The sequence below is a fragment of the Botrytis byssoidea genome, assembly GCF_014898295.1.
Source record: "Botrytis byssoidea strain MUCL 94 chromosome Unknown BBYS_006, whole genome shotgun sequence".
NCBI classification, from domain to species: domain Eukaryota; kingdom Fungi; phylum Ascomycota; class Leotiomycetes; order Helotiales; family Sclerotiniaceae; genus Botrytis; species Botrytis byssoidea.
In genome coordinates, this window is record NW_024065847.1 from 34,523 (window position 1) to 49,498 (window position 14,976).

Below are 14,976 nucleotides of genomic sequence, written 5' to 3' on the forward strand. Positions count from 1 at the left end.
CAAGCTCCCTCCCCCAACCATCCAACCATTTGAACCCTCTAAGAATATTCTCACAAAGCCTCAACACAAAAGAAGCTCACAGAAAGAACACTCAGATCACGAGAAACATTTATATGAAGAATATATAGCAATCTCATTCCACACGTTACGGCCACACTCCCTAGATTAGCATCCTATACATCTATCCTATTCATACATCCATTCCACACCCACACACCGATCATAAAATCCTCATTTCCCATATTCCCCTCGCTGGAGCGTGCGTCACCAGAATCCTCCAGTGTCCGTCCACGCAACACCTCAATCTCGCATCTCGCATCTCAATTCTTACACTTACCCTCATATTCCATACCGCACGCCACGCCCACGCCAACTTCCCACCCAACACCCTCCTCCCATCTCATCATCTCCATTCCACTCCTCCACTCCTCCACCACTCTACACCCACCCATCTCCGCATCTCTCCATCCCGCTTAGCCAAGCACCTCCGCCTCGGTCCCGAGTTCGCTTCCGAAGCCATCCACCCATCCCAATCCCACCCACAACCACAACCACAATCCCAATGTCCTTTTTCCATTAAGCAATCTCCAATCTCCCAAACAATTCCCCCAAATGTCTCACACACCTCACACCTCCCACACCAACCCATCTAAATATAACCCAAACCCATTAAACAACCTATATCCGTACCCAGGAAGATATACATCACACATAACTCCCTTATTATCCCCGCTCTTCACACACACACACGCACACAACATAAATATACCATACCACACCATACCCACCGAGCCACCTACCGAAAAAAAACTCCGGTAAATGAACCTGAGATATTGGCCCATCGATCCAGATTTTCTTCTTCTTCTTATTATTTTTCTTGAAATAACTACCACGTATCTAGGTACCTATCTAGTGTTGATATACTTTAACACAATAAAATACAATACAACATAACCTTATAAAAAATCCCCGTTCTATGAATAGCTTTTTTCCTCTCTTTTTCCTCTCTTTCTCCTTCTGCTTCTCTTTTGAGGAGAAAGAAAGAAAGAAAGAAAGAAAGAAACTAATTACTGTAATTACCTACGTACCTATTTATCTATTACCTAGGTACCTATCTTCTAACTGACTAACTGACTAACTGACTAACTGACTAACTGTCTAACTGTCTAACTGTCTAACTGTCTAACTGACTAACTGACTAACCGGAATACAAAGAAAAAGATATCAACAACGAACGAAATGAAAAAAAGAAGAAAGTACCACCTAGTAATTAGTAAACATTGTGTATCTTCATACGTACTAACTTAAGAGTTTTATTCACTATTAAATTTTCATTTTTCCAGAGATAGGTTTAATACCTAGATACCTAGTATCTATATAGAGTGAATATCATTATGATGATTTTACTACCATCTCCCGAGTAGGTAGGTACTTTTTGATATGGGGTTAAGAGTCGGTATCTGGGCACCAGGTAAGTTGATGGACGATTCGAGGTTTACAATTTGGAGGTTTGGTGTTCGTTGTGGTTTGATGAGATGAGATGAAATGAGATGAGATTGGTGTTCTAAAAATAGATATTCTCTTCATTTATCGGACAATTGGTGATGTGATTTAAGTAGTAGGTAGGTAATTACTAGGTAATTACTAGGTAAATAATGATAATGACGATGAGAGGTCAAGCACAACATACACATGATAGATTCACCACGTGCAAACACAAATTCAAAAAAAGAAAAAAACACAAAGTAAAGTAATAATCTCTTCAATTCAGCTTCGGCGACCGTCAGATACGGTATCTACAATAAGCACCCGCGCAATATCTAGAGATGAGCTCAACCCGCTCTGTCAATCGGTAGGCATGTATGTAACGTCGCTCCCGAGAAGAAATAAAAAGAGACATCTGAGATCAGAAAGAATTAAAGCAAGCGAGCCGAATATGCCAACTGTCGCTGCGGAGGATTCCTCTTCTCTCCATACGTAGATAAATATTCCAGGAAAACAAAAAGCGAACCTTCCCATTTCGATGTGTTATAAACAGTGTAAAGAAAGTCATTTACATAAAAACTCCCTACACCTTCCATTTCTCCACTTGCATCTCCAATCCTCCGTTCGTCTCACCCACTTCTATTGTTTTTCTGTTCTTTCTTTGTTTCTTTTTCCTCTCATGCTCACATCTTCATGTAAGCACCACCATTGGCACTACCCCCAAACATCGGTTGTTGCGGTTGAGGAAACTCGGCACTATGTGGGCTCATCTCCCCATTTCGCATAACCATCGTCGGACTCATGGGACCATGTTGACCAGCCTGCACCATCGGACTTCCACTAGCCATTGCGCTTGCGCTTCCACTAGGTCCAACGTACCCAGTTCCTTGGTTGTTACCCCAGCCTCCAAGTGCGTCATCTCCTTGGTTTGCATACGAGTTGTTGTCGAAACCGCCGAGACCCTTGTTGTGCAGTTCCATTTGGTCTTTGTAGGCGTCTTGTTGTTGCTTTTCAATCAATTGGTTGTAGGCTTCACGTTCTAGGCGGCCATTGCGACGTTGACGGAGGAAGGTGAAGAGGAAAGCGGAGACGAGAGCGGCAACTGCGGCACCACCTCCACAGTAGACTGCGAGTTTGGTGGTCTTAGGAAGGTTGTCCCATTTTTCACCGATGGAGAGTGTGGGGGTTTCATTCTTGGTGATAGTCTCTGCGACAGTCGAGTTACCACTTTTTTGATTGTTAGCGCGCTTTTTCGTGATATTACGGGAAGAAAAGTAACATACCTGATAACTTTGATGGATTGCCAGTCTCCAGTTTTATCAGTCCATTGATATTCTGAACCAGTGCTGTAGTCTTGAACTGCTGCACTCTTCACGTACATCGTAAATGGAACCTTAGTAAAATCGGTCTCTCCACCAGCCCATTCGATCGTTCCAATACTGTTACCCTTGGGATCACCACCGGACCAGATTCCCAATCGAACTGTCATTGGGGTTTGAGGGAAGTTCTTGCCATCGACTGCATCAGCATATGCGAGGGTTCGAACAAGATTGTCGTCAATCCACCATTGAACTCTCTCGGCAGTCCAGTCGACGGTATAGTTGTGAAAGTTTGCTGTTGGATCGGTAGGTGTTGGGTACCAGATGGCCCGATCATAGGAAGTAGTATTTCCTTTTCCAAAATAATTGGTCTCGGCGTGAGTGGTGTTACCTCCAATAAATTCCCAGTCTATCTCGTCCAGATCCTCACTCTCCAAAACGATACTTGATACGACTCCTACTCCAGTTGCAGCCTTCATGATCACAGATACCTGGCCGAAAAAGATGTAGAACTTGGATTGGATGGTGGGTGATTGACCTTGTTTGGCGATAGTGAATTCGGCACCATCATCGCCATATGAAAGAGACCCAGCTGTGATGTTGAAGTAATCGTTAACTGTGGATGATGTATTGAAAACGAAAGTATGGTTTGTACCCAAAGCTGGATCATTGGGACATGTTGTATTGAGAGGATTGCAAGTGGTCCAAGTTTGAGCTTGAACGAATGGTGCGAGGATGGTTGCTCCTGCTAGGAGAACCAGGGAATTGAATTGCATTGTTTCTTTCTTTTTCTTCTCTGTGACAAATCGTATGTGTGTATGAATACTTTTTGTTTTTCAATGAAAGTTTGTATTGTACTTCGTAGAGAAGGCGATAGTAATTATTAGATTTGATTGATTTGATATTGCTGCGAATTCAACCTTGATGATTCGATTTCTAAAGAGTGACTGCGCCTTTCAAGGCGGACGACGGTGAATACCTAGTAGTTGTTGAAGGAAAGTAAGGTGCAAGAACTGCACAATCGAAAGATGCAAAAAGTGAGAGTGAGGGTGAGTGAGTGAGATACTCCAAAAGTACAAGCAAAGGATTAAGAGGGTGAGATTGGGATGAGGAAGGAAGAGAGGAATGACATTAACGAAAGTGGAGATTTGATAAACGGTTACGGTAAACGCTGCTTTCCTCTTCCTCTCCCTCGCTCGTCTTTGCTGGTCGGATGAAGATGGAAATGGGGAAAGGTTGTAAATGATCAAGAACCAAGATGACCAGATCCCAATGCAACGCCAATCAATTCAATTTAAGGGAACGTGCATGTGCGAGTGATACTTCCATTGCTTCCGTACCATCGTGTTCATAGTGGGTGTACCCATGGAATTTGGGTGAATGTGGATGAAATTGTGTGGTAGAGTGAAGGGTGGATTGGAAGATCATGGTAGAAAATTTAATTTGAATTTCCTAAAACAGTAGATTGTGTTTCACAATTAAGGGGAAATTCACGGAATATCAATTCTTGAGGAGGGTTTTGGAGAATTGGCATATTGACATTTAAACGGATATGATACCTAATCTGGTGAAATCCAATTGATAAGCAAGGGAGGAACCAATCGTATCTTAGCATTCATCCAGGGAAATGAAGATATACAAGGATGGAAAAACGGAAATCATTTGCCGCTTCATTCATTCCATCGCAAGAGGATCGATCCAAATTCGCTGACTGCTCAGTACTGATTGTGCTGATTTTGTTGCTGTCTGTCTGTCTCTCATGAGAACCTCTTGACGAGATCCATTCTCCACGTCAGAAAACTGTTTGATTGCCAAGCATACTCGAAATAGATCTCCTTATATTACATCTCATGTCGAATCCTCTTGCAGCTTTCAAAACCGATTCCATGATTAGAAGAACGAACTCGATGACGCTGCAAGAACATACTAGCTAGGAGATAGGAATGACGATAGAACTTTGATATGGAACTTATCCTCTGGAGGCGCATGAGATGATATAGAGTTGAAAGCGTTCGATCTTCCTTCCTTGGCATTTGGTACGGAATACTGCATGCAGGTAGGTCCACGGTATCTTTTGAAACTCCACTTTAGAAGAAAAGATACCTGGCTCCTGGATTCTTACGGAGTACAAGAATCAAGATCCTCATGTAAGAAGCCATTTGACATCCTTATTTATTTGTCTTTCTCGTATTTTACCCACGCTGTATAGGAATTGATGGATCCCATTTGTCAAATACCTCTTGTGAGTCTTGTCTCTCTCGATCAAAGATATCATGTGTTCGATCAAGAACAGACTTATGATCTGTGGGCGGTCTACATGTTGGATCGCGAAGTTTATATCATTCCCTTACCTGTCTTTAGCGATACCAGAACCATACCCGTCTATTCTCTACCCTGACACCGTTACGAAGCATTTGATTAGCAGCCTCGAGTAATTCACGATATATTGAGTCAATTAGAGTTACTCGGCGTCATCTCTAGGTAGTGAACCCTTGATCATGATTCATGAATCCCCTTCTCCCTCCATATTCCATTTTCCATCTTCCATCTTATTACATTCAAGCCACTTCTTCCGTTCCTATCTGTACCTGCATCTGCAATTTGCTAAGTGGACAGCGTCTAGTAGTGTAGTTCACGGATTATGGAGCAGCGCGTCCAACCCCCTACTAGAGCCCCTATCCGTCTTGATATGTAAGATATCCACGATGGAAACCACAAATTCTTGACAAACGGGACTCGCTCGACTCACATATATGGAAAGAGTATTTTGACGATACGGTACCGGTAGGTTGCGTTAAAAGCCTTCAATTGGACTAATAACCTGGTACAGATTGGTACCTGAGGCATTAATATTCTACTGCTAGCTATGTGGCGTCGAGAATCGCTATGAGCTAATTGGCATCTAGCCTGAAAAGGAAAGGATATACATGTACTTATGCTCACTGCTCACATGATTTAAACGCTTGCATCAACAGTTCACTCTTTTATCATACATGCATACCGTATTCACATCTTTCGATAGATTAGTGGCCGGCTGCACCTCAATGTATTGGCATGAGGAGGAGCACTCTGAACCCCCAATCGCAAATTGACCATCATCATCTCTAAACTTCCGCTGCACCCTCTCGCCCAGGGTGCTCCATACGTATCCGGGTTATTGCGATCTTCTCAAAAGTTTTTAACTTCGATGCGTAATCGCAGCACTCAGACCAAATCGAGGAGCCCCATCTTACCTTGTATACATCTTCGAGTCATAATTTGATGGTTTTTGTCACGTTGAAGACAACCCCAAATACGAGCTAGCTGGGTGGTAAAGCCAACAGGAAGCGCGGTAGATTGGCACAAGGTGCTGTTGAGACTAAGCTTGGGGACTTTGCCAAGCAAAAGTATGCACACCATCAAATTAAGATTCCGAAGCTCCGATCGGATCTCTTTCAGTCTCTTACATTTCATCATATAATACAGCCACGAAATTTTTCATCTGTTGTACTGTACACAAGTGCACGTCTCTGATCTTTGAGGACTGCCGCCGCGGTCTCTCGCCACCAATCAGCCAGCCACAAAATCTTTCATCCCATTCCACATACGCTTTAAGATTCCTCTCAACAGTTTTAACGCGAATGCTCATGCAAATAGCTCAACTACAGGAGAATTTTCTTTGAGGATGATTGATCTCGATCAATCATGGGAGCAACTGCATTCTTAATCTATTCGGTACTCTGATCGGCAGTGCAGGTCCAAGTCACAGCTGAACCTTAGCTGAGGAAAATGTAGTGACTTCCAAAAGGAGAAGCTCGTTACATAAGGCTTGTGAACGTTGAAATTACAAAAGAACTTGATTCAATGTAAAAACTCTCTGAGCACACACAAGACGATATACCCCGCACCACTGTTGTCTCAGTGGCAATTCCCCTCTCTCCCTGTTCCACAGTGACATTTCCGTTGCTAGTCTGCAACACGATGCAAGAAATGCATCAGCTGTAGTTGGGCTACAATTAGTAATACTGGGTTCATGATTTATCTGCTTGGCTTGTTCCATTTTGCAGATATCGAATTCACGACTCCGCATATCATAGTGAAGACAGCGTCCCTTTTTGATCATTCACACTGCTGTGTGTTATATTGCACCCAGAATTCATTGACACATCACATACACGAGCCTTGCATTACTATTCTACACGCAAGGAAGTCTTTGTGGAGAGCTGAAAGCGCTCCTTGAATAATATCAATATTGGATCAACAGCAAGATTGACATTCTCAGTACTACAGGATAAAAGTATAATAAGTGTGGCAACTCCCCCCCCTCAGTACGGTTCTTCATCAAATCTCATTTACTCACTTTTGAAAACATCTTTTCAATTCATCTATTACCCCTTACAACCAACATGACGAACGCAACACGCGACTATGGTGACCTCAGAGTCACCATGACCTCAGCCTTCGACTGGGTCTGGAGTGACAAGGGTAGCGGAGCCTCAAAGGACTTTGAAGCCTACCACCCCAAAGCTCAGGGAAATTTGCGTCCTCTGGGATCTGTTGGTTTTTCTTCATATGGTGATAGGAATGGCAAGTTTGCTGTCATCCTTGTTGGGAACAATCCAAGTTCTACTGGCAAAGCAGCGGTCGCTAGTCCCACTGGATACGATCTGATTTGGCGTGATGAGAAGAGCGGAGGTAGTCATAACGGATCTTTCTGGAGACCCAGAGCACCGAGTGGGTACGTCTCGCTTGGAGATGTATGTGTCGGATCTTGGAGTGCCCCTAGCACTGACAAAATTTGATGCGTTCGTTCTGATTTGGTTCAAAGCTCGAACTACTTCAGATCAAAAGTTTGGGATGATCATAAGTCGGGAGCCAAGTCTGATTGTTCTGTGTGGGACATTGGTCTCCCTAATATTGGTGCGAACGGGGGAGAAAACATCCCGATCTCATGCGAGACTTTCCGCGTCAATAACAGCTGGTCTGAGCCCAACAATGGCCTCGCACAAGTTCTCGACCTATCAAATCCCAAACGCTTCACAGAATTCACTGCTCCCCCACCAACTTTCACGAAAAACAATATTCCAAAAGGTGGCGATGCATTCAACCGCATTGATCAATGCCAAGTCACACTTCCTTTCAACATCTATTTCCCCCCCACAGACGCAGCAAGCCTTAGAACCATCAGCTACCCATTCTGCAATCTCACTCGAAAAATAGCTTGGTATGTCCACACGGCGCACACCAATAATAGCGGAGGCCAGATTTCCGACTCCACCACAGTTACAAAAGGTGTCAGCAAGACGCTAGCAGAGGAGATGACACACTCTGCAGGAGTTTCCATATCTGCTTCGTACGGTATCAAGGGTTTCGGCATGGATGTTAGCCTCAACTATCAATTTACATCGACCACTTCCTCCTCCTTCACCGAGTACGAGGAGACTACGCGCACGCAGGGGTATACTGTTCCGCCATATGAAGCTACCATTTTCCTCAGCAAGCGAATTTGGATTCAGGCCATTCGCGCAGATGGATCTATTGTTCTCAGAGAAATCAACTTCAACGCCAACGAAGACATCCATCTTATCGGGGTCTCTCTTAAGTAGACGATGATATGGATGTTTATTAGGTTGAGGTATTGGTACCTTCGTTTATTGTTACGATCTACAAGGCCTGACGGAAACTTTGGCAGAAAGATAGTCATGTGACTACTTACGATCATTATTTGGAATTACCGTTCATCGATAAATAAGCTCTGCTTGAATAGGGTGCATACACTTGTCATGTCTGTTGATTAGATTAGTGTTTATTGTGTCTATCTCAATACAGGCCCTATTTGACATTTGCCCCTATCCATGTGATTTGTAGCCCCTGCATTGTTTTGCGCCATCTGTTGTCGCTTGCACTTGTCCTACCGACCGCTGCGATCACGACTAATCGGTCTCACCAATATATACACATTCATAGGAGCAATGTAGCCCTGTAGGCATTCTCGATTTGAACAGAAAAAATGAATCAGTACTTCTACATTTTTGTACAGTGAAACTAAAGGAAACGTCTAATGTACAAGCTCTTCCTGGGGTTCCCTCAAAGATATCTTGACCCACACCAAGATTCATCTCGCATAGGTAATTATTTGCGAGAGCAAAAGAAGGTTAGAGTGCTAACTTCATTCTTGTAGCTCAGAGGTCCCTCTCTCGACATGAGTTTCAGAATCCTGTAGGAGATATTCTTGTAGAGTCCAGCTCCTTCCGCGTATGATTGAAGGCATTAGTGGTTCTGTCTATGTCCTCTATCCTCTATCCTCTTCCGCGAATTGCCGCTCTATTATATACTCGTTCTTCGTTTCCGACGCATGGTCTGAAGTACCAAATCATACCGATGGCTTCCCTTCCTCCCCACCCAGCTTATTTTTCCATGTTCCCGCATAATGATGGGTTACCAGAACAGGCCCTAAGGTCTACCACCTGAGGAATCATACTCATTTGTATACCATCGAGCGAGACATTGTGCTGTCGCGCCACCTCATCGACACCCACCAGGATATCGTCGATAACTTGCATCATGTGGGGAGAGTGGGGCTTTGCCATTATCGTCCAACTCGTAAACTGGGCGTGTAGGAAATTGTCATTCTCCCACGGCCAGTCAAATTCCAAGCCGACGACAAGATTTGCCGCTTCTCGAGATTCTTTCAGCACCCATCGATGTATCGGTACTTCGCCGCATGAAACGTCTAAATCCATCCACATCCCACCCTCGGCCCACAAGATTAAGTATCTCAGTAGATCCGCTCTTAAAATCGGCACATCGAGTGAGAAGTATGTCGTTATGATATCGGGTCGGTTCGAGAACCATTTGTAGACGTATTCGCTTGCCGCCTCATTGTCAAGTATTTCGTATTCGTATGCAGGACTTAGCTCAAGACAATGATTCCTAAAGCTCTCGGCCTCGGCGGAGACGCCTTGAGGTCCGGCTTTGTACCATATTTTTTCGGGGAAAGGAGCAGCTGTAGGTGTTGGTATGGGCGTGGAGGTAATCACTTGGGTGCTGGAAGACCCGGTAGGTATCGACACTGCATTGCAGCTTTCGGAATGGCCGGAGGGAACGCTGAAGCCGATTTTGACGAAGTAGTTGTATTTGGCCGAGATTAAGACAAAGAGAAAGAAAACCACAACGAAAAGAACAGGAGTATGAGATCTAAAAGACTTTTGGCGAAGCATCTTCTGGGATTCAATATAATTTGAGCTAAGCGATTATTGTATGATAAATTCAAGTGAAGAAAGCACAAACATATTTGGGGTTCTACGGGTAGACTTATTAACTTGGAGCCTACCCCTTGACCTGCAATACTATCTCGCCTTTCTGTGCTGTTTGAAGCAGGGCGACTGCGGCTGCCAGGGCGTAAGGACATAACCTTCCTAAAGGGGCAATCCGGCCTGAACATGCTGGCTTATCATTTGGTTCCGCTAGGCCAATCATCCAAACTTTACCGGGTAGTTTGTCCCGACACTCTGGTACCGAGATGTTCGGGGCCAATGATATCCGATGAATAGGCTTAATGTTGGCTAAGCGTTTTGAAAACCCTTGCATTGACTACCCCCAAATCTCGGATGGGCGCTTACACTGCATTGATTCCTATGTTTAACTCAACTACTGTTCGTATCATCAGCACAGTATGATTATCGAGAGTGCTTTGCGCGAGCATTTATGCAAGGTGTGTCATACAAATTTCCTTCCTTGTTATGTGTTTTCTTTTTTTACCGCAGCAACTTCTAAGCAGTCATTTCATCTTCTCCTACTGCTACGCCAGAGGCTATTTCCATTTTCTTTTCTTTTTCCTTGTCTCTCAATTGAAAAATCTATCACGAAAACGACGCTAATTTTCAACACACTTTTTGGATCAAATTGTGCTAAGATTTCCTATGATTTGGTTATCGTTTCTTGTTTCTTTGCCTGCTCGTTTACAAGCGATGCTTTCACCGTCAACGACTTTATCTTTCCAAACAACCAGACCAATCCTCCTAAATACGAGGGTCTTTTGAAATTGGTACCGAGCTTACTGTTCAGTGGGAGTCCATATGGAAGAACACGACTTTGGTTCTTTGGCAAAGCGGGACGCCACAGTTCCAGTATCTTCCAAACTCGAGTATATCCTCTGACTATAGGATTTTCAACTAAATATGCTCACAATCATTAGGAGACATGATAGGCTTTACCCAATTCATATGGAAAGTTGATCTGAGTGGCGCCAATGGCAATCCCAAATTTGATCTGAACGCGGGGAATGCCTTCTTTTTCGGCATCTTTAACAGTGGCACAGCCGATCTTTTCGAAAGTCAGTTTGTCAATATTACCGGAAAGAATAACATCGTATCGACCCCTTCTTCATCTGCTCTGGCTACAACCTCAGTGAGTAGTGCAGCCAGTAATGATGCCACGACTTCCACCAATGCCTCGAGCGCCGCCTTGAGTAGAAAGACAGATCAGCCCTCAAGCACCTCGACAAGTTCTTCGATTTCCGTAACGCCAACGGTCTCTTCTGCACCGATCAGTACACAGTCTTCGAGCGAGCTAAGTGTAGGTGCCAAGGCAGGAATTGGTATTGGTTCTGTGGTTGCATTTTTCTCCATTGTCGGAGCAGCGTTTGCTTTGGGGCACTTCCTTCGTCGGCCAGAGACTCCACACACCCACCCAGAGAGTGCGGCCATGGGCCATTCAAGTTTCGCCCCTTCTACGACCACTGCAGTGACCTCAGGGTCTCAGCAGTGGCACCCTTTGGTAGAAGCACATTCAGAAATCCAGAAACCAGGAAACAGGATTTACGAGATATGAGATATGAGGTTTAATACACTAGTGCCCTTTAGCGCCCATCATCAACCAGACCATTTTTCTCTGTGCCTCGGAAACCTTGATTTATCACTTTCCATTTCGATACCCATTTAGGAGAGTCACTAGACACAATCTGTGCTCTAGATTTTTATCATGTATTTAAAGATTCTTCATGTGTCTGTTGTTCTCTCTTATAATTATATAGTGGTCTTTAGTTTAGAGCGGGATTCTACAATCACTAGCCACGCTGAGGTAGTGAGAGAGCAGCAGGCATGAGTTTATTTATTATAATTCAACGTGTCAATGAAGTTTGTTATATAAATCTAATTCCTCATTTTCTTGACTGCCCACTTCTGCTCAAGGTGAAAATCATGAAAGAAATCAGTTCCAGCTCTGCAAAAGCATACTAGACCAACGTGTACCACACATAACCAGTGAATATCGGAATTTTTTTCATTATGAAACTTCGCTTACGGCTCTCCTCAAGCTTTCTATAATAAGCGGTGATTGTCCACTCTTTTTGGATGATAAGCTGACACACCAGTAACATAGACCCTTCTCGAAATTCTTTAGCAAAGCAGACTTCCGAAATTCCCACTCAACAAAATGCCCAAGAATTATGACTCACAGTTTTTATACTCTCACTAACATTTGACGTATGGTATGTCATTTTAATGAAATTTTGTGACAATAATGGCCATGAAAAGAATTTGAGTTTGGCGAGTTTGGAGTGGCGGACATTTCGTCCAGATGGAGCCTTTGTCTGCTCCTCGATCCACTCTCCGCACGTTGTATCAGATTTGATCTCCAGCATTAGAAATGGCTGTGCCTATACTAATCTCATCAGCCCCCGATTTTTTCATAGTGAGCAATGTACAATTGAAATGATTGTATAATTCTTCACATGCTTGAATAATACAAGAGAAGATTCTTTCCGAGGCTTGAGATTTTCATGGCAAGGGTATATAGTGCTTAGCATTTGATAAATAGTAGGAGACCAATGCTAAGTCTTGTTTTTGCTGGTGCTTGTTGGTGATTTGTAAGTGATTGGGAACTGCTGGGTAAACAGGCTTACACGTGGGTGTCATATCTTTTACGGGGAAAACGACAAAAGTATCGGAAGAATCGAAGGAAGGGGCGCGCGGGAAGGAAGGTTATTCTCTTCTCTTAATGGCTCTGCGCCGTGCTCCTATTGACCATCCGATACTGTGGCAGTCTTAAAGTTCAGCGGTAGTAAGATACGAAGGGTGATAGATATTAACCAGGAGATACACATCTGTGTTTTGAATTCAAGAGGAGAAGGAGATAATCATCACCTCATGCGAGATGGTAGGGTAGGCTCTCTTGGAGAGCGCCCGACTACCTTCCTTGCAGTCTTGCTAACCAAGATCGGAGCTCATCTATCATCTGATCAACACCAAAAAACCTGTTTTCAAGAACACGGGTTTGGGCCACAAAAGAAATCCTTGGGAATCATCTTCGATTATCCTCAAATAATATATCATGCCATTTACTAAGTTGGGGGCGACTCGATGTTTTTGCCATCCATCCCCGAAGTCACACCATAGAGAGGGTACACTTTCAAGTCTCAACTTTCTCGGCTAATAATGGTTCCCCCCTTCTCTCCCTGAGCATGAGTTTGCAACCTCACATCCTGCATGACTCCCATAACGCCGAACAGTTCCTCGCACCACCAGCACGATCAAACAAATGAATTGATTATTCCATTGCCATCACAACACCAATCATCAATGCCCCCATTAATATTCTCTCAATCTAGATAGAGGGTTACGATCATGACGAGTCGGGGGACACTCCATGGTAGTTCCTCGACGCATCGGGATAGGAGCTCTCCCCGTGAGCGCAGGCTTCACCCAATCACGATCACAGAAGTGTCCACAGCGATGCCTCTCAAAGAACGATTTGATTCCATCGTTTCCCAAATCCGCGGGTCCGCAATCGTGGGCTTGGGACATGATGACTGGGTCTGAGAGAATGCTAATTGGAGTGTTAGGAGATTCTCATACCCGTCGATATAGTTTCTCCCGAGACAGACGAGCAAGTAATAAAATGTCAACAGTAGAGAGAAAGTACTTACTACCCATCACTATACAACCCCCCCTGCAAATCACACAACAAAAACCTTCTCCCAGAATCATGATAGGAAAAGTGACTCAACGCCTGCATCGCCTCATTCCACACATTATCCCGTCCCGTCCACCCAGTATTACTATTAAACTTTTCAAAATTTTCAATCATGGGCTCCACCAAACTTTTGTGTCCAGCCTTTTTCCCCGCACTATCCTCATATCTCCAGATGGCCGGCGTATTGACGATGATTTCTCGTCCGGGAAGAATCCCCGCCGTGTGGAAGGCATCGACAATTTCCTGCGTGTGCCGGATGATCTCCAGCTCTTCGGAGAAATAGTGTTTTTCGTATACCGAGCCGCTTTTGAATTCTTTGGATACGCAGGGTTGCCCTTTGCGGTCGCCTGAGGTGTAGTGGCCTGCCTGGTGGAAGGTTAGCATTGAGATATGCAAGGAAGGTATCTGGATGATGATTACATACCCACACGTTTTTGAATGTCCCAGATGCAAATATTGAAGATGTAACGATATCAGCTGTCGTCGATTTATTGATCCGTCGATGCGACATCTTGAGTTTTTGATTCCTGAGAGGCGTTTTCTATTTAGGTAAAGTCTCGGAAGAGTATTCGAGGATTGATAATTCGAGGAATCGTGCTTGTCTTTGCGATCTAGGACGAGATACCCGGGCCGATTCGAGTACTTTTATGTACATGTTGTTTGTACGACTAGAAGGTTCCGTGTTCTGGTTTCATCCGCAATCACCTAGGCGAACTATCGAGGCCAAACGACTTTGTTTGCTTGCTTGTATTGCTTGTTTCGATCTGCCATGTTTCAAATCCGAGTTCATTTACTAGAGTTTATATATCCGAATCAGAAGTAGACAGATAGCTCGACTCTCTACTTTTCAATCTCTCAAATCGCAATTCCTCGAATATTTCAGATGATTCGTCAATATAAATATGCTCGCAGATAATATATCATTGTTCCCCGGCCTAGTTTCGCTTCTTAACACCTTGCGCTATTGCCTTGTTTCTCATAGTTTCACTCTTCAAGTCACCCTCTTTTCAGTTCGCTCTTCCAGAATCCCGCTCGTTCTCCTCGCTTCCATCAGTAACCTAGTGACTGTCACCCCTTTGCTACACGATAATGGTAAATAGAAAGAAGCACAATCGAGATTGTTGCTCCATCTCTGTCCCCGTTATACTCTGTGGAACTATAAGAACATCTACATTCACACCCCATAGTACAGAACAGAAACAAGGCAAAGTGAAGAGAA

General features: G+C 44.0%; 5 protein-coding genes across 5 annotated transcripts; 2 read left to right on the forward strand and 3 right to left on the reverse strand.

The window, feature by feature from the left end:
- Positions 1-1,677: 1,677 nt before the first annotated feature.
- EAE97_003474 (uncharacterized protein) lies at positions 1,678-4,262 on the reverse strand. The gene is made up of 2 exons (XM_038873986.1): positions 2,769-4,262; positions 1,678-2,712 (listed from the first exon to the last, which is right to left on the reverse strand). The coding sequence occupies exons 1-2, from the start codon at positions 3,578-3,580 to the stop codon at positions 2,169-2,171; spliced, it is 1,356 nt and encodes a 451-aa protein (XP_038734595.1). The 5' UTR covers positions 3,581-4,262; the 3' UTR covers positions 1,678-2,168.
- A 2,927-nt stretch (positions 4,263-7,189) lies between these two features.
- EAE97_003475 (uncharacterized protein) lies at positions 7,190-8,389 on the forward strand (the record flags this gene model as incomplete). The annotated part of the gene is made up of 2 exons (XM_038873987.1): positions 7,190-7,521; positions 7,612-8,389. 2 exons carry the CDS (start codon positions 7,190-7,192, stop codon positions 8,387-8,389), a joined length of 1,110 nt encoding a protein of 369 aa, XP_038734596.1.
- An 801-nt stretch (positions 8,390-9,190) lies between these two features.
- On the reverse strand, positions 9,191-10,003 carry EAE97_003476 (uncharacterized protein; the record flags this gene model as incomplete). The annotated part of the gene is made up of 1 exon (XM_038873988.1): positions 9,191-10,003. One exon carries the CDS (start codon positions 10,001-10,003, stop codon positions 9,191-9,193), a length of 813 nt encoding a protein of 270 aa, XP_038734597.1.
- Positions 10,004-10,985: 982 nt separating this feature from the next.
- Positions 10,986-11,615, forward strand: EAE97_003477 (uncharacterized protein; the record flags this gene model as incomplete). The annotated part of the gene is made up of 1 exon (XM_038873989.1): positions 10,986-11,615. One exon carries the CDS (start codon positions 10,986-10,988, stop codon positions 11,613-11,615), a length of 630 nt encoding a protein of 209 aa, XP_038734598.1.
- Positions 11,616-13,372: 1,757 nt separating this feature from the next.
- Positions 13,373-14,268, reverse strand: EAE97_003478 (uncharacterized protein; the record flags this gene model as incomplete). Its single annotated transcript, XM_038873990.1, has 3 exons — positions 13,373-13,610; positions 13,711-14,123; positions 14,182-14,268. 3 exons carry the CDS (start codon positions 14,266-14,268, stop codon positions 13,373-13,375), a joined length of 738 nt encoding a protein of 245 aa, XP_038734599.1.
- Between the last annotated feature and the right edge of the window lie 708 nt (positions 14,269-14,976).

What these genes read in the sequence shown, in the direction of transcription:
- EAE97_003474 (XM_038873986.1), bottom strand. Translation starts at nt 3,580, where the DNA reads ATGCAATTCAATTCCCTGGTTCTCCTAGCAGGAGCAACCATCCTCGCA. An exon ending in CAATCCATCAAAGTTATCAG is followed by an intron (nt 2,713 to 2,768) that starts GTATGTTACTTT and finishes CAATCAAAAAAG; the next exon opens with TGGTAACTCGACTGTCGCAG.